The sequence below is a fragment of the Varanus komodoensis genome, unplaced genomic scaffold, assembly GCF_004798865.1.
Source record: "Varanus komodoensis strain SLA01 unplaced genomic scaffold, ASM479886v1 scaffold11, whole genome shotgun sequence".
Classification (NCBI taxonomy): Eukaryota; Metazoa; Chordata; class Lepidosauria; order Squamata; family Varanidae; genus Varanus; species Varanus komodoensis.
In genome coordinates, this window is record NW_025335317.1 from 18,854,989 (window position 1) to 18,873,972 (window position 18,984).

General features: G+C 45.8%; 2 protein-coding genes across 4 annotated transcripts in view; one reads left to right on the plus strand and one right to left on the minus strand.

The window, feature by feature from the left end:
• Positions 1-3,103: 3,103 nt before the first annotated feature.
• PCBD1 (pterin-4 alpha-carbinolamine dehydratase 1) lies at positions 3,104-12,099 on the plus strand. 2 transcript variants are annotated; one of them, XM_044420505.1, is made up of 4 exons: positions 3,104-3,189; positions 9,231-9,362; positions 10,365-10,445; positions 11,656-12,099. In XM_044420505.1, the coding sequence occupies exons 1-4, from the start codon at positions 3,187-3,189 to the stop codon at positions 11,752-11,754; spliced, it is 315 nt and encodes a 104-aa protein (XP_044276440.1). In that variant the 5' UTR covers positions 3,104-3,186; the 3' UTR covers positions 11,755-12,099. The 2 variants fall into 2 exon arrangements, with proteins under 2 accessions (XP_044276440.1, XP_044276442.1); XM_044420507.1 differs by lacking the exon at positions 3,104-3,189 and adding an exon at positions 8,673-8,743.
• Positions 11,993-18,984, minus strand: part of SGPL1 (sphingosine-1-phosphate lyase 1) — a 45,874-nt gene continuing 38,882 nt past the window's right edge. For both annotated transcript variants that reach the window (XM_044420503.1, XM_044420504.1), the window contains exons 12-14: positions 18,203-18,349; positions 15,983-16,103; positions 11,993-15,054 (exon numbers count right to left, since the gene is read on the minus strand). In XM_044420503.1, the coding sequence (XP_044276438.1) occupies positions 14,911-15,054; positions 15,983-16,103; positions 18,203-18,349 (412 nt within the window). In that variant the 3' untranslated portion in view covers positions 11,993-14,910. The remainder of the gene's footprint in view (positions 15,055-15,982; positions 16,104-18,202; positions 18,350-18,984) is intronic.

The following is an 18,984-nucleotide window of genomic DNA, read 5'->3' on the forward strand; positions in this document are numbered from 1 at the left end:
ATGTTGTGATATTAGTCTTTTAGCTGCCAAAGTTGGTCTTGTGTAAAAGTCCAAGAAATGCATTGTTGTTGTTGTTAGTCGCGAAGTCGTGTCCGACCCATCGCGACCCCACGGACAACATTCCTCCAGGCCTTCCTGTCCTTCACCATCCCCCGGAGTCCACTTAAGCTCACACCAACTGCTTCAGTGACTCCATCCAGCCACCTCATTCTCTGCCGTCCCCTTCTTCTTTTGCCATCTATTGTTCCCAGCATTAGAAGAAATGCATAAGTAATTCAAAAGAACATGTGTCTCCTTAAATATTAGAGAACTTTCCGACATAAGGTTTATCTGAATTATTTTGTTGTTGTCACATGCTGCCCAGTTGCGTCTGACTTAAAGCAACCCTATGAATGAATGCCATGCAAAACGTCCTTGACAGCCCCATTCAGCTCTCATCTGAATCGTTACATTCTAACAAAAGAGAGGTGCCATTGGGCATTGCCAAAACATAAGGCGGTGAGCATTAGCAGTGTTACACCAACTATCAGCCAATTTAATTAAGGATTTATCAAAGAGTTGTTGTGGTGTCCTGTGTACTCAATATATGTGTTTTTGTTGAATGAAGCGTAGCCTAAGATCCAATACTCCCTACAAAACAGATAATAATAAAGATTTCCATTGATCAGGCAAAATGGGTGCTTCGGTTCATTGTTCCATTCTTGGTTGAGATCCTGAGTGTCATATTTATTCATTGGTAATCAATATTTATACACATGTATAAAGGCTGATATTGCTTTTCAGCCTCAGTCAATACTTTCAATAACACGGGCTACTCTGAAGCTGTAAAAGTGGCCTGACCAAACCTGCATTCTAACAAATCTTTCACTTGCATATATTGCCATGTAGTCATAGCTGGCGATTTATATTTAGCACATAAAGCAGAAAATAACAAAAACCTACGTGATGCTCCCACAGACTGGCTCCATTTTGGAGCAAGTGGAGTCTGTCCCTCTTGGCCTTTTTGTCCAAGTTCAATATACTTTCGAATCACCCAGCCATCGACTGTGTTTTGCCTCACATTCTTTTCTGATTTAAACCATCTCAGATGTTGTAGCCATTCCTCATAGGGGAGTTGCTCCAACCTGTTCATCATTTTAATTGCCCTTCTCTGTACTTTTCCTATATGTCCTTTTTCAAGTATGGTGATAACTGGACAGAATGTGTTCAGTGACGGAATCCCCACTTCCACAAGGCCCTGCCTGTCCTGGAAGCACATCCTCAGTGCAGAAGAACGATGGCCTGCCTTCCAAGGAACGGGGCCAATTCCCCTTCCTCAGAATGGCACCCTCCTTCCTGGGACAGCAGCAGAACTGTCGCTCAGGACCTAGGATCCTGCCTTTTGGTCCCTGAGCATCTCGTCAGCCACCCTCTCCGCCTTTCCTTGGTTCTCCAGGTGAGGAACCTTGGCTTCAAGGAGACCAACTGGCTCATGACACCAAGCATGCACTCACAACTTCCATCCAGCAGTCAGGTGGGCAACTGGTGACAGGCAGTGCTGAGGGCTGACGGGAGTTGCAAGGCATAAATCTGGAGGGCCAGAAGTTGTCAGTCAGTGTGTGTAGCTCAGAGGACTGCAGGCTTTAAAAGATCACCGGTTTTGATGAGACTTGCAGTCCAGGCAGTGACCACCTGACTGCCACTTTACCAAGACTTCAGCTGGTCTGGTTCACCCTTTTGGCAACCTACCTCTGAAGTCCTGAAAAGACGGAGAGTAGCTATTTCAGAGATCCAGAGCTTTTGCTGGAAGCTCAAGTAACAGCAGTGGCGAGGAGCGCTTTCTTTCAGCTTTGGCTGATTCACCAGGTGCGCCCCTACCTGGAGAACAACTGCCTGGCGACAGTGACTCACGCATTGGTAACTTCCTGACTAGACTTCTGTAACGCGCCCTACGCGGGGCTGCCCTTGAAGACGGTCCAGATACTTCAATTGGTGCAAAGCAGAGCTGCCAGGTTGCTGACGGGGACTGGGCGTTGTGCTGACATAACTCCAGTCCTCTGTCAGCTTCACTGGCTCCCCACTGAAGTCCGGGCCCAATTCAAGGTGTTGGTGATGGCCTATAAAGCCCTTAACGGCTTGGGTCCTGGTTACCTAAAGGAGCACTTATGTCCATATGTGCCTTCCCGCCCCTTGAGATCGGCGGCAGAGGCCCTTCTCCGGGAGCCCTCCGTGAAGGACATTAAGAGGGTGAGCACCCGGAGGAGGGCTTTCTCTGCGGTGGCGCCCAACCTATGGAATGTTCTCCCCAGAGAGGTCCGCCTGGTGCCATCATTATTTGCTTTTCGGCACCAGTCCAAGACCTTTTTATTTAAATGGCATTTTAATTGTTGATTTTATTTATTGATTTTAACAACTTTGGCCAGGATGTCTCCAATTGCATTTTATTGTATTAATGATATTTATTTATTTGTAAGCCGCCCCGAGGCTTAGGCAAATGGGGCGGCATATAAGTCCGCTAAATAAATAAATAAATTTTAATTACTGCCTATTTATTTTCTAAAAAAGGAAAGCTCTTGTGGCGGTTTCCTACCACATGTCCCAAAGCAACCTTCCGGCTTTAGGGAGGATGCACTTTGACCATTTTCTGTTCCATCCCGGGCAGCGAAAGGTGGCAGACCAGCACTGGAGGTCCCTGAAGGGCCTTTGTGTGTGAGACCGTCCAGCCTCCCACAACCAGGTGCCCTCCAGACGTGACGTCTACAACTCCCATCAGCTGCAGCCACCATGGCCATTTTATTTTGTTTCTCCAGATTCTCCAAAGAGTTCCAGGCAGCTCGCGACCAGGCCCGCGCTGGGCGATTAAGAGCGTCCACCTCAACAGAAGCAGAGAGGCTGGCGGCTCTCGCTCCCCGCGCGTCTCCGCTCCAAGGCAAGCGCGACAGGGCTCGCTCCCAGGGGCCGGAGGGCATCTGGAAGGAGGCGCGGCCTCTCCGCTCCGGGGGCGGGGCGGGGCGGGGCGGGGCACCACCTCCCAGGGCGCTGGTTGGCCGTTCACCGCGAGCACCGCCCCCCGCCCCGCCCCGCGCGGCTTTCGCGACCGCGACACCGCCCCGCGCGTGAGGGGCGCGGAGGCGCAGGCGGGGCGCGAGCGGGGCGAGTTGCTCGGCGCCTGCCCGGCCCGGGTCTCGTTCAGCGGCCGCCACGACCATGGTGAGTCGGAGCGCGGGGCTTGGCGCAGGCAGCGTGTCTGGCCGGGGCGGCGGGAGCGAGCGAGCGGGCCGCCCGGTGTAGCAGCAGCGGCGGCAGCGCGCTCGGCGCCGAGGGCAGGGTGCTCCGCTGATCGGTGCGCGGGTTAATCCTTAACCCAAGAGGAGCTCCGTCTCCGGCTAAGGAGAAAGGAGGGTGGCTGCTTTGGCCGAGGGCGTGTGTTGCCCGACTGGAACGGGCGCTCCATGTTTTTGCGGGCCGCTTTTAGGTTCCTGCCCTTACCTGGAGCTGCCCAGGTGTGTTGGCGGGGCCAGTTCCACCCTGCCCAGCCAGCAGTAGGGCTTTCCGCCAAACCCATCTGGACGGCATCCGGTCTGGAGTAGCCCCTACAGCAGTAGATCTGCGGCAGGCACCTTTGCTGTTATGGAATACGATACGTTGACTTCCTATACAATTTCCGCCCCTTTTTTGGTGTAAAAGGGGAGGGGGGCATTTTGGCTCGCTTCCCCTGCAGTCCTATGCATGTCTAAAGGGGGGGGGGGAGATCCTGCATTGGGTGGGAAATGCTGTAACTTGCAAGAGAGCTTCAGGATACTAGGTGGCATAAAAATGTAATACATAAATTGTAGGACTTATTTCTTCCTAAACGTGCATAGGATTACCCAATTCGCTAACTTTAAACGTTGTATTGCAATGACTTGGGACAGCCTGCTGCTTCTTCAAACCAAAATATACACTGATGAGGGCAACATGCCCCCTCCAGAAGTTTTGCACTACAACTCTCATCATCCCTGACCATTGGACCGACTGCCTGGAGCTTATGGGGACTGTTGTCTGAACCTCCTGGAGGGAGTCCATTTGTGTAGCCTTTGGATAGGCTTGCAAAGGACAGCTTCCATGATGGCATCACAGGCAGCTTTTTAGAGAGAGGGGTGGCAGCACACCTTTTGCTGAACCCAGCCAGAGCCTGAAAGGGAGTAACTGTGCCTTTTAAACTTCCAAGTAAAGGAAGTCACATTAGTTTTCTGTGCATCTGTTCTTTGTTGTGGAGTTCTGGAAGTTAGAAAACAGGCACGCTAGTTAATTTGGCATTCTCAGTGGTTTCTGCAGTACTTGTAATGAGAAACATGCTTTCTTTTTAAGGATACATGGAAAGTATGTGGAAACATTAGTTTTCTATGTTGAGAGGAAAGGAGCATAAAGTATCAGCTGTGAAACATTAAACACACACACACATACACCCCAGCAACAGGTTATGAATCATGGTCAGAAGTGTTAGTTAAAGAAAGGTGTTTTGTTTTCTCTTACTTTAAAGAAGGTGCTAGCATGGGTGGTAGATAGCTTATAAACATCTGGATTCAGCCCTCTTTGTCCTTCCTTAAAGAAAAAATGGGGTAAGACAACGACACAGCTGCCAGACACCTATTTAATGGAATAGCTGTTTTCCTCGTGCTGTGATTTCTGGTGTGTGAACACCTTTTTCTGCCATTCAGGGCAGCTGCCTGCAGGGTGCGCTGTGTGACCAAGTGCCCTGCACAGTTGGCTCTCTCAGGGCCAACAGAGAAGGGAGCTGTCATATGGTAGGCCTTCCACACTCAACACCTGTCTCTCCTGCAGGCATACACACTGGATGCGTGGTTGCTGACTTTCTTGCTGCTTGTCGCTCTGGCACAATACATCTAGCAGTTGAGGCCCTTTGGTGTGGAGACAGGAAACCTCTGTCAGGTGCTTTTAACAAACTGAGAAGCAAAAACCAAGTTGGCAGCCTTCAAGAACACCGACTTTATCAGCTGCCAATGACAGGAACTGGATGTAGGGTGCCTTGCAGTTCCCAGCACTCCCCAGGCAGCCAGAAAGTGCTGTTGTTAGAGCTGCTTTTTGGTCTAAACATGTGCAGGATCATGCCCTTAGTATGACTGGTTCTCCTCTTAGTGTAGCTGGAAAGGAGGGACTGATACTCACTTCAGAGGGAATAAATAAAGTTAAAGCTTTCCACTCTAAAATCGCATTTTCATGTTGCGTGATCAGAATGTTTGGGCAACTAATAAAGCAGGGCAGGTTTTTATTCCCTCTCTTCCCAGTGGGAGTGTTTTCAATATGACTGAGGAAGAATTGATTTATCACTATTTAGTCATCATCGGCTTATCTAGCAAACAAAGATAACCTTGTGAAGCAGTTCCAAGGCTGCTCTTTCCAGAGCAGAGCCTGCATTTTGCTTTTGCGTCATAGTGGATTAAAATGAATATGAAAAACCTTCAGATCTGAGATGCAGCCTAGGCATATTAGAGGATAAACAGGAAGTCTCCTCCAGGCTGCGGTGCTTGGAAAGCAGGGGCTCCTCTCCTACAGTGAATTCAAGTTGTTCAAGCATCTCCTCTTCCGAGAGAGGTTATCCCATTGTCCTTTCTCTCCACTTAGGTTCTGCTTCCCCTCCAGCAATGCAATGAGGGAAGGGGCGAAAAGTGGCTGGCTCTGGGTCTCCAAGCCTGCTGGTTACTCTTCTCTCCCCACCTCCTCCCAGTTGCTAAGATACCTTGAGCAAGCTTATCAAGCGATCTCACCAAAAGGGCAATGGCTGAAGTTTTATTGTGCTAAGCAGTATTTACTGGTGCGGCTTCACTTCCCTGAAACGCGCAGCTTTGGCTTCTACTGGCCAACTGAAAATTGGCAACAAAGGCTGGAAGAGTTTCCTTTGGCCGATTCCCTGAACATACTGTGGGAGATCATCGGTCAACAGTTGACCCACAACTTTTGCTGCCTGAGGCAAAGGACTGGAAGTGGCATCTTTCTTCAGCACTGGGTTGGGTTCTGTAACATACTGGAGGGCAGTGGGCTAGCCTGGGGGATACTAGACAGGCTGCTTGGCAGAGAGAGAGAATAAGCATGCAGCAGCACTCATTTCACACTGCAGTAATGGCAGGGCTGGCTCTGCAGATCGGTCCCATTCATGGCCACAGAGGTATCCTTTCTGGCCTAGCTCTGCTCCTTGTTAGGACTGTAGAACTGCTTTAAACTAAGTGACTTTTGGAGATCCCAGGCTTGTAGCACGGTCTGCTAACCTCTGTGTGAAGCCTAAAAGCAAAAACACGATAAATACTGGAATCACACACTTGCTTTATAGCGAGGAGAAAAGTGGTGGCAGGCATGTGAACCATGTCATTGGGATTGTAGAATATTAAAGGAGAGCACTAAATTATGGCGTGGGCATACATAACAGAACAGGTTGAGAAGGGGCTGCTGTTGAATCCTGGGTTCACATGTGTGAACGCTGCGCTATGGTTTAACTAACTATGGGTTGTTACCATGAACAACCCAAAAAGAGAACCCATAGTTTGTTGTTGGGTTATGCATTCTGGGTTCTTCATGGTTAGTAACTGAATTAAGCCATAATACAGCGTTTGCATGCAATGACAACCCATGTTCAGCACATGCTCTTAGTTGTTGTGATATGTTGACCAGGTCATGCAGTTGAATCCAGACTACTCACAGTTTACTTTTATTGAAGTTATGACTAAATCTCAAGAATTACAGTGGGACTAAAGCATGGCAAGTTACTTAGCTGGATAAATCTTGATGAACCTCCACTCAGCTAATAGTGTGTTCTTGCAACCATTCACAAAATGCCGCTAGTCCAAGTGCAAGGGAATTGCCCTAAGTGGAAATACAGGCTTGTCCCATTTGGTGGAGCTGTTTGCTTAAAATATGTTTTAAGTGATCACACAGTGATCCAAAAATACATAAAAACAAAGTGATGGTATTATAGCACTGTGTGCCTTCAGTACATAAGAGCAAAAATAAAACACTCCGTAATGGTTTTAATTAGTGAAAAATAGCCCAGCAGCAAAGCTCCTTCAGTGTGGCATACAGTAAAGTCTAGTAACTAAGGGAAAAAAGTCTTGTGACACCCACAAAAAAGTGAACACACCAAGAGTTTGGGAGAATGGGCCCAGGCCAAGCATCCCGCAAATACATGTATGTAAACATGAGCATCTCAGCCAAGACCTACTATGGTTCTCAGCAAAGGAACAGAGATAATTGAGTGGAGGCCGTGTGACCGCGGAGCACTGGTGACAAGCACAGGATGTTCTAATAATAATAATAATAATAATAATAATAATCACCGTCGGACAGCAGAGTGATCCGAGGAGTGATGTAGCTGGTGGGCAGGACTGAAACATAGAAACGCAGAAACAGAACGAGTCAGAAGGGGTCTCCCTGGTCATCTAGTCTGACCCCTGGCTCCTCTCCTGGCTTTATTCAAAATTTGCAAACCATGACTTGGCTTCCAGTCGTTCCCCATTAGTAACACTTCCTTGCAGAAGTCGCTCTACCCAAATCCAGCCCCAAATATGTTGCTGCTGGAGGAGGAAGATGAAATGGTGCCGCTCCACACACCCCCCCCCCATTCTCTATAAAGAGGTCCAGACAAGCAGTTGAATCATACTCCAGCAAGAGTGATTGATTGTAGCCGCCTCTGCAAGGCCTCAGAGCGGTGGACTAACTTAGGTGCACAGGACAGGTCTGGGGGCAGATGTAGCTCTGTCTTGCAGCAGTTAGCAGAACGCACTGCCTAACGGTAGGGCTGGCCCTGCGTCTACAGTGAGCATCAGGCTCAGTGCTGGAAAACAGAGCCTTCTTTTTGTTTCTCCTCCCCCTGCCCCTCTTGCTGCATATTAAGAATCACAGAAAATATATCCAGAGTTGTTGGGCAATAACTCCTCTTCAAGTGGGCTGGGAAGTCTGCCCTAGAAGTATTTGTGGTATGGGAAGTGGTCGGAGCCCCTGGCACATTCGGATTTGCCACTCGCTGTTCCTCCCCATGTCCAAAGAAGCTTAAAGGACAGAACGAAGTGATGCAATCCCCTTTAACCATTAACTTAGGAATAAGCTGGTTAATATGAAACAGATTCTCCTTACAACCCATTCATAAAGACTTGGGTGCCTCTTACTTAACTGATTCCCCATGGAGAAGAACACAGGCTTCCAGAATGAATAGAATATGGGCGTTGCAGGATTCAAGTCCTAGAAAGAGCCACTCCGTGAAAGTGCAAGGCCCAAAAGAAGAAAAGTCTGCTAGAAACTGGATCGGGCAGTGAAAATGCTTACTGGCAGGACGTTGCTGCTGGCAGGCTACTCTCCAGATTATCTTCTAAAGATTCCAAGTCAGCTTGTCCTGCTGTGTGTGGTTTGCCTAAGCCACTGACACAGAGTGCGGCATTAATAGGCTGCAGTGATTCACTGCTCCAAGGACAGAACTCCGTGAGGGACACTGGAAGGCATGCAGTATAGATTGCAGGCCATGCATTCATGCATGCATGCATACACAGCTGTTCCCAGTGCCATCTTTATTTATTACATTTATCTCCTACTTTTTTCCTGTTGCAAGCATCCCCAGGACATGTCCTGCAGAAAAGCAGGCTGTGTATTTCATGGGGTTCCAGGGCAGAAACGTGGGTAGCGGTGCCAAGGACCAAGTCATCTGCTGAAGGGCTTAACACAGCCCTTCCCACGCCTCTTGGGCCACAACGCCATCCGCAGGCCACAACGGCTACGCTGAGTGAGTCTAGCACACCTGGAGGGCATCAGCTTAGGGAAGCCTGTCTTCACAGGTCTCCAGACAACTTGATTAAATAGAGTACTAAGAACCAGCTGCACTTGACCATTGAAAGGCACATACTTATGAAGCCACAAATCTGTATATCCCCACGCTGGCTTCTGGTGGAGGGCTGCCTGAGCATATTTGCATGCCCCTTGTTTGATAGTGTTAACTTGCATGGGTGGATGGCAGTAGTTAGAGCCAAGGCAAGAGTGTGAACCGGGTAGTGCTTCTCCTCATGGAGGCCGCTTACACATTTTTGCTTTGCCAGTGCCTAATATACAAACACGCGTGCCTTAAAATTAGAAAAAAAGAAACTGGTCTTCCTCTTCTAGCTTCATGCAGAACATGGGCATTCTGCATGGCTCTGCAAAGGTAGCTTGTACTTTGTTCTGAAGGTCAGCCTCAGAAACGTTGTGACCGCTGCCCGTTGCTGTTTCTTTCCCAGGCAGGAAAAGCCCACAGACTAAGTGGAGAAGAAAGAGAACAGCTGCTGCCAAACCTCCGTGCTGTAGGATGGAACGAAGTGGAAGGCAGAGATGCCATTTACAAAGAATTCCACTTCAAGGACTTCAATCGGGTACTAAATCACTGCAGTGCTTCTTGCTTGGTTTGGTGTGGGTCTCATCTGGAGAGGAGCAATCCTTGATTCTTCCTTAACAACATGTGTATCGGCCCATTAATGCCAAGACTGAGAAACCCAAGCACCTGAAACATGGTGTGCGCTTTAAGGAGTCTCCTGGGGCATGCACCCCAGGGTTCTTTCCTTTTTGAAATGCTTGATATTAATTTAGATGTGTCCATGTGGCTGAAGCTTGCAGCAGCTCCTCCAGCCACTAGTAGCAGACATCCGTCATCAGCACAGAGCTCGTAAATCACAGACTCATTCTAAAGCCATAGTCTGAAGCCAAGAGGGGGTAGCAGGTTGAGGAATAGCCTGCTGTGCATGCCGCCTGCTGTGGGGCAGTGCCCCCCTCTCAGAGGGAAGGACTGGGTCAACTTTTCCCTCAGGGAGTTGTAGGGTTCACCACAGTGGGGTTCATGCCCAAGTAGGGGTGGCACTGGGCGCAGCATGTCCAACAGCTGTGTAGCTTTGCTTAAGGGCTTCACTGCATCACAGGAAGGGCTATCCCAGCCTAGAAGCCAAGGCTGTGTGCTAGTGCTGGCAAGAGAGAATGTGATGTGGCATTGATGTGATTGCACCCCCTCATATTTTAAAGCTTTGTTTGAGCGGTAGAGGGATGCTTCAGAGCTTGAAGAACTTCAACAGCCTCTGTAAAGTACTGAAGGCCCATCTCTCTCAATGCATTGTTCTTAATACGGCCAGTGCTCTATAGTAAGCTTGCCCTACTTGGTCTTTTGGCACAAGGAATATTAGAAACCAAATTTCACAGCTGCATGATGGAGATGTGTCCCGAGTAGTTCAAATTGTGCAATCCATCTTTACATTGTAGTTAATTGTTAACAACTGGCCTGTATAGATAAAAGGTACAGGTAGTTGAGTATTTAAACAGAAGCATGTCATGTTTGGGAGTTAAGCTTGCATGTTATCCTAAATAATCCTCTTACATTTTATGAGCAGGCCTTTGGATTTATGACCAGAGTAGCTCTACAGGCAGAAAAACTGGACCACCACCCAGAATGGTTTAATGTTTACAACAAGGTAAGGCAGAAACAGTGGCTGGCCAAGCAGAAACCAAGTAGTCTTACATGGCTAAGCCAACAATGGACATAAGACTTCAGCTTAAGATAACACTGCTACTCACAGTGCCTCTGTTCCAGCAGTGCGAACGATTTACCATTGACGAACATAGGAGGTGTGTTCGTGTAATTATAATGTGGTGGAGGAAAATGCTGAACTTCTCCAACTCCCCACCCAGGTGCTTTATAGTTCCGCCACGAATGGTGAAACTCTGGGACTACAGTAAAAACAATGGAGGGGGCATGACACTGACACACTTCAGTGCAAAGCAAGGTCCATTGAGACCTGAACTCCAGCATAATTTGTAACTTGGCCCTTGGTTTACATCAGTCCTGATCCAAACCTTGTGCACAGGGCCAAATCAGACCTTCAGTCGTTACTCCCAGCCACTGATCAGTTGCAGTTTAGCTTTTGCAATGTCCCTGCCCCATTCTACAAGTTGACAGTGCCTCTTCTAAGGCTGCAGAAAGAGCTGCCAATGAGAACATAATGGCATTTGGACCCTGCCCCTTTTACCTTCCACTCCATCCACAGCCCTTTACAGCTTCTTGAAAATGGAGTTTTTCCTGAAGCTGAAAGAGATTCCAAGTCTCTGATTAGATGGAAAGCAAACCCTTTTTTGTCAGAACTCTGTGGTTTTAGTTTAGGATCCAGAAACAGTCACTTCTTCAGAATTCTTCAAGATCCAATTTAAATGCATTTCTCAAACTTGTGACATAGACCATTGGTCAAACTAGCTGTTCCTCAAATCACACATAGCAGGCATGGACCTGATTAGCTGGCACTCCAGGATAGCTGGAATTTAAATTCCCATTTTTGATTTGCAATTCCACTCACTAATGAAGGGGGTTTAGATAAAAAATAAATTTCTGTTGATTCCAATGGAGTAAAATTCAGAATAAAATGCTGAAATCCACTCTCTCAAAGCCAAATAGGAGGCATGTATACTTACCCTAAAGCAAATAAGACAAAAAAGCTGTGTGTGGCTTGAAGAACATTAAATTTGGCCTCAGATAAGGTGGGTAGTATATGCTGGGAAGGTAGTAAAAGATGCATCTCACTTTATGCTGAACTTAAAAATGCCTTCTACTTTTTCAGGACTGATGCTTGCTTTCTGTATTTCCATAAATAAGTGTGAGCTACACTAATCCAACCTTTTCTTCTTTTGTAGGTTCACATAACTTTAAGCACGCATGACTGTGCTGGCTTATCTGAACGGGATATCAACCTGGCCAGCTTCATAGAGCAAGTTGCAAACACCTTAGTCTGAAGCATCCATGTGGTCTGAATCCTCCTCCCCATGCATGTTCCCCCCACAAAAGTCACACTGAGATCTTAATCCAGCCGCAACATTTAATCCAGCCTCAAGATGAATAGCCGTCAGCTTTGCTTCTTGTATGCTGATTTTACACTGAAACAGAGTCACTGCTCTGCAACACCATTCTCAAAAGTCATGATATTCTTCACTTTTCATCAACTGTTTTGTGACAAGATGCAGCATCTCAGTGTTGTTACTGTATAGTTTTTATTCAGGCAGTATTATATCAGCACAGTCAAAGGCTACCTGTGACTCACTCAGGCAAACGTCATATATAAAAAACTGGCTTGCAATATACTTCTTATCTCTGTTGTTTATTGGATTCCTCTGAGAGTAGATACTTTTGGAGTTTTTTTATATTAGAAAGACAAGATCTGTCAGCCAGAGTCGGGTATAAACAATACGCTCTTAGGGTTAAAGAACAAAATGCTTCCGCCCTCAAAGAATTATTTTCAGTACCCTCAAAATTTATTTTCAGTACCACAACTGAGCTGAGTTTACAGTCCTTCCAGAAAAAGTTCATTCCTGCTTATCCTAAACCTTTCTTCCTTTCAGCAGCCTTATTTCAGGTCATGTATAGACAAAAAAAGCCCTACAACTCCCATGCTGCCTGGTGAACATAGGAGCTTTTTTCCCTTTCTAGACATGCATACAATTGTGCCCCTCAGTGCAAACAGCCATTTTATTGTTCCCATTGTGAAAACAGCTGGGAGCCAGGAACCCTTGCCAACGTCCTGCAAATCATGCAGGGATCTGCCAACAGATCCTGATCATCTTGTACACATTCATATTGTTGGACACAAATCAAAACATAGCTTCTCCTCTGCTCACTTAAAAGTATGCTGGAGTGACATGTTTGCTTTTAAGAAAAGCTAGGCAAAACCTTAAGCCCTGTACAGAAGTTCTTCAAGTTCTCTCTTGGAACCAATGAAAACCAAACACAATTATTACCTGTTAATTCAATTTTACATTTTTGGAGCAAGGTTAAAGAAAAATAGGTAGCACATCTTCATTTGTAATAATACCTGAAAATTTCTGGAAGTGCATACAATACCTCAGGAGCAAAATGCCCAATGGCTCAGTTAACTGTTCTTTCAGCCCTGAAGATGCAGAAGTTACCAGTAAGTGCAGCCTTTTAAAATTTAATCTTGCATAGAAACATCATCCAACATTATTTAAAACATTATTTTTTTCTTTTTCTGCCTTAGAAAATTGTACTTGAAAGAGTATACAGGGTGGACGACAAAACAAAGGATTATGAACTCAGAATAAAACACTAATGACATGATATCCTACTGAAATTTCTTTAAAATAATATGTAAGCAGGAGCTGACTTCCTGATATGACTGCAAGGCTCTAGTCTGAGCTTGCAGATACTATCAAGAACTTCATTCCTCTCTACGAAGCAAATGAAAATGGTTTGCTGAACACATCGATATATGAATGAAGACATGGGGCAAGAAACTATTAGTGGTTCCCCCTTCTTAAATACTACAGTGCACTGCTATGAAAACTGTACCTATGCATCTTTGAAAACATACCGGCATTTATGAGCGGGTAGCATTCAAGTTGCTCTGTAGTCAACTATTTTCTAAATTCTAAATTTATATTTCCATTCTATATGGATAGATAGCTACAAAGGGCTGGGCTTTCTTCACAGTGGTGAAAAGGGAATGTTGCTCCAGCCCGAGCACTTCAGTCCCCACAAGGGCAGTGTAGTTATGGCTGAGGGAAAGAGGAGAGCGTGAGCTTTTCAAAAGTCTGTCTCTGTACATTGAACACCACCCTTTCTTCACTGAAGTATGGACAACGGGAAGCAATACACCCCTTGTATCAGTTAGTGAAGTATGTAGGGATACACAGAAATGGCTCAAAAGCTGCCTGGAAACTGTCCTCCACCCTTCAACTAAATCCTTTAAACAAGATGCTGTTGCTTTCCTGTTATCTCATGAACTTCACATAAGAATGACAGCTGCTTTGCCAAAGCAAACAGAGTACCCTGGGCAAACCACTGGGGACACTCCACTAGGCATCAAGTGGCCACATCACTGTCTCTAAGTCCTATCTACAAATATCCCAGGCTCTGGTGATACGACACACTGAGCGTGGACCGTGCACCAGAGACTGACTTGCCATGGAGGCTATATGCAATCTTCTGCCCCCAAGTGCTTTCCCAGAAAGAGCGCACTCACGCTAAGGCAACTGAAGTGCACCTCATGGAATACGGAGCAGAAAGCACAGAGCAGGTCATATGAAAACTTCAGTGTGAAAATAAAATCACATTTTCACATAGTTGCATTTTCAAAGTTACTACTGGCTCCCCACTTCTACAAAAGCTCTTAATAAAATTACAGAACCCAGAGACAGAGCAGTTTGGGCCTGTTAGGTGACACTCCTCAAAATCACAAACAACGTTCTGTTCCTGCTGTCAGAGTGCCATGTCTGAAGCTAGAGCAAAACCTTCAGAATAAAGATGAGCCGTTTCACCCTTGGCCTCCTCACAGACGCATGACTTAAAAGAACTACAAGTGGCATTGTAAAAGTTCTAGAGAAAAAGCAGCAAGGCACCAGCATGGTGGACACTGGCAACAAGAAGGTCCATTTTTTCTCCTATTTCCCCTTCCTCCCATTACACAGATTCAGAATTTGGATCGAATTTCCATACAGTGATGTGGCCTCCCCACTTTCGATTCTTATCCAAAAGTCCAGGAAGGGTATCAACATCCAAACTTTTCCAGCGGCTCACTGTCCAGCACCAAAACACATGAAAGTCAGCCAAGAGAAAAATAAGGAATGAACAGATTTCAAACACCTGAGTATGAAGGAAGATGGAATGGACTTGCACTGGCCATGAACATGGCTGCTTCTTTGAGGACTAGCAGCAGCAGTGAGCTGCCATGAAGGAATATGACAAGAATTAATAGTAAAAGAGAGAAATGCAGCTTGAGAAAACATTGGGGAGTAGAGTCTATTCTTATAAAAAGGGAGATCATGACCAAGCTGCCATGTGCCCTGCAACCGCAGAAGGAACCACTTCCAAGTGCTGTTCTTCTTCCCTATAATTCTTTAGACTACCACCCAGCAGTTGAAGTACACATTGCTACAGAATCAGTGGCGGCCTGGGGAACCGTTCATGTGAGCATCTGTCGATGGAGGAATCTCTGTGCTGTACAGGCAGTCCAAGTAACTTCCCGCAATCTCGGAAATCATGTGTCTGTCAGGTATGGTTTGTGCCATTCCGTAGATAGCCCCCTATAAATTCAGACAAAGGCAAAGGAAAGGTCAGCAAATGTGAAAATAATTCCAGAAAAGGGTGCTTTTAAATTTGTATTTCTTGTATGCTACGTTTATACAATTTTTTAAATTGTATAAATTTTATTTATTTATTTTAAATAAATAAATACCCACCCTTCACATCAAAAAATGCTACCAAAATCACATTCATAAAAACTATTATCACAAGCTGGATGATACAAGCAGACCAAAACAAAATCCCAGCACTCCGTTGTAATTAGAAATTCAGATCAACACAGAGAGCAGCACAGAAAAACAAGTTAGCTCAGCAGACCAACTCTAGTCAACTGAAGATCAGTTTCAAGCAGATCGAAGACTGTGAGCATAGAAGCTTCCTTAGGAAGAACATTCCAAACTCTGGGCAGCCACCATGAGGTCTTTCTAGTTCCCGCCAAATCTACATCAGATGTTGATATAGCAGAGAAGAACTCAGCATGGGGAAAGTTTGTATGGGAAAAGACACTTCTGCGAATAGCCTGATATCAAGCTATTTAGGGCTTTATAGTTCATAATCAGCCCTTCCTGGACACAGACCAGCAGCTGGAATAGCTCTTGTGAGCTACGAGTCACATGCTCCCTTTAAATGGCCCCTTATCACACTTTGAACTAACAGGTTTCTGAACAGCATCAAAGGCAGTCCTGTCATGAGTCACCATGGCCAGACCTGACCGCGAGAGGAGCAGGCACAATTAGCACATCGGTCTCAGCTGCGCTCTTTGCCACTTCTGACATTTGGGCTTCCAAGTGTGGGGGTTAACCCAGGCACACCTCCAAAGTTCAATCCGGTTTTTCAAGGGGAATGAAGTTTCAACTTGTTCGAATTCATCCAGATCGGCCATTGGAAGTTCAACTCAAGCTCCCCCCTTGAAACTCAGGGGCACCTTACCAAGCCGGTGGTCTTGGCTTTGGGGTCCTTCATGATCTCGAAGAGGCACTCTTTGATATCTTTCAATAACAAGTCTGCCACCCCGGGCTTTGTGTGCAATAGTGTTATGCAAAAATGAATACTAGGAAGGAGAGGAAAGAAAACATCAGCATCCTGCACAATAACATGGTTTCTATGCACCACTTTCATTTAAAAATGTTTTAATAATAAATAAATAAAAACACTAGAACATGTCTGGGGAATGTGAACAGTATCCTTCCCACTCACCATGTATGCGCCAAGCTAGCATGCAGTGTGCACTCACTTTCAAATATATAATTGGCTCTGGGTGTTAATGTCTATGACTACAACTGCTGCTGTTTTGGATTCCTATTCCCTGCTTTTGTTCAGCACAGAAAGACACCAGGACAAAAAATTACTGATTCATCAGCTCTTTCAGCTACTGGACTGTTTTCTCTACTAGGAGCATAAGAACAGCCATCCTGGGTCAGTCCAAGAGTCCATCTCATCCAGCACTGCATTCGCACAGTGGCCAACTAGATGCCCATAGAAAGTAGGAGAGGAATGCAACAGCACCCTTCTGCCCATGTTCCTCAGCAATTGGAGTGCCCAGGCGCACTGCCTCTGATACTGGAGAAGCACATCACTATCAGGACTAGCGGTGACTGATGCAGCCTCCTCCGTGAAGTTGTCCAAATCCCTCTTTAAAGCCATCCAAATTGGTAGCTCTCACTATATCCCATGAAACTGAATTCCACAGCTCAGCCATGTACTCCATGAAGAAGTACTTCCTTTGGACTGTCCTGAATCTCCCACCGACCAGCTTTGCGGAATACTCTGGGTTCTAGTGTTATGAGAGAGGGAGAAAAATGTATCCCCACTTTTTCCACACCATGCATAATGTGTACCTCTCTACGGTGTCTCCCTTTCTTTGCCTCTTTTCTAAGCTGAATTCCTAAACACTGTAACCTTTCCTCATAGTGGAGTTGCTCCAGCTCTTGGATCATTTTAGTTGCCCTTTTCTGCACATTTCCCAACAGTAGAATAAATATAATAAATGTTTTAGGTGTTATGACTGGATCTGTACACAGTATTCCAAGTGCAGTCACACCGTCTATTTCTATGAGAGAAGTCTGACCTTGGCATACTCTCTGAAATACAGAAAGGCATCTCACTTTTTTATTTAAACGTAATGAAAAGTTCTGAGTGGTTTGTCATTGTCATTTCAGATTTTTTGCACCTCTGTTCATTTCACTGTTCCAGCAGCAACTCCCAATAATCTGAAAACAGACACTCCTCAAGGAAACTTTTTAAGACTCACATGAGACAGCATGAAATCCACAAAGAAACTTTTTGCTACCTTTTTGTGTGGCCTTATAGAATCTATTTATGAATGATTCTCCTCCTTTCCCTCTGTTGCTGCATAACCGTGTAGGTTGTAAAGTGTATACTACAGCATGGTAAGTCTGGGGAAGGCACTACTTTTGGTGGGTAGAGAAAGTGGACAGAGAGAAGGCTTTTCCCCTGCTCTTCATAATCCCAGGGCCTTCTCCTGGATGCTTCAGCAGCAAAAAGAGAAAGCATAACTCAGTGCACAAGATGTGGTGACAATCACCAAAAACGGACAAATTTGTGGAAGATATACTGGACAAGGTCTGATAGTCATGAAGCCTGCATCTCACCTCCAGCATCAGAGCCGACACCTCTGAAGACCTGCTGCCTAGAAGCATGAGCAGAAGGATGCTGTTTCCTTCATGGCCTGCCTCAGGTCTGCACAAACCAGCTGGCCCTTCTGGGAAATAGGATGCTGGACTTATCCATGCAGCAGAGGTCAGGTTCTTGAGCCCTGTTCATTCTCCCACCACCATGAACTGAATGAAATACCTGCAAAAGCACCTTCTCTTTTATCAAACTGTCCACTAGTTTAGGTGACTGGAGAATATTTTCCTTGTGGTTCCACATGGAGCCATGGCTCAGCTGGAGTCCACCGGGAAAAGTGTTCAGCGTGGAGGCCAACTTTCTGTGGAACTCCGGGAGGACAGGAAGGCACCAGCATTGTGTTGTTTTCAATGCCTGCTGAAAGTGCTTTGCTCCAGAAATAAATGATTTAATGTTATCCTGTTTTTAGTCTTTTATCTGCTTTAGCTTTTTATTGTTCTCTACTCCGGAATCTGCTGAGATATGGTGTGGTATATAAATACTGCAAACAAAGAAACTCACCTTGGAGGGAACTGCAAGATATTGAAATTCCATCCTCTAGATAGTAATGCAGTTGACAACCGATATATGTCAAATATATTGGAGCCCAAAGAAATAACAGATACCTCAGGTTTTCCAAAGATAAAGATGATGTCAATTTTGCGCAACCTTAAAAAAAGTTTCAACAGAATATGTCATATTGTTTCTTGATACTGGCAAAGGGTAAAATTTGCCCTAGTTAAAATTTATGTATCAGCCAATGCCAGCTTTGCAATTTTCTTATTTATAAAGCTGGCTTCTCTTCTTCTTGATCGAAGGATCTCTCTCCATCTTCCTTTAAAGGTGAACAAAACTGTGTGGTGGTGGCAGACATCCAAGCACAACCAATACTACAATTCTATATAGCTTTACTCAGAAGCAAACCACTCAGTTTAATGGACTTTGTCCCAGGCAAGTGTGTATAGGAGAGCAGATAAACAGCTCCAGCACTCCACGCACCTGGTGGCAAACCATCTGCCTGCCCAATCCTCAGACAGGAGGGATGCAAGATCTCCACCAGTCCAAGCTCCTCAGCAAGTGCTGTATGCAGGCATGCCATGGTAAAGGAGGCAGACTAGTTTCCTCCCTCGTAAGTAACCGTAAGAACCATCGCAAAGCAGCGCCTCCTAACACCATCTTACTTAGGCTACCTTGAAGGATACCAAGGTTAATTGTTTCAAAAAATGCTGGCAGGTCCAAGAGAGTCAAGAGGGTTACACTTCCTTTGTCCATCTCCTGGTGCTAATCATCCACCAGGGAAACCA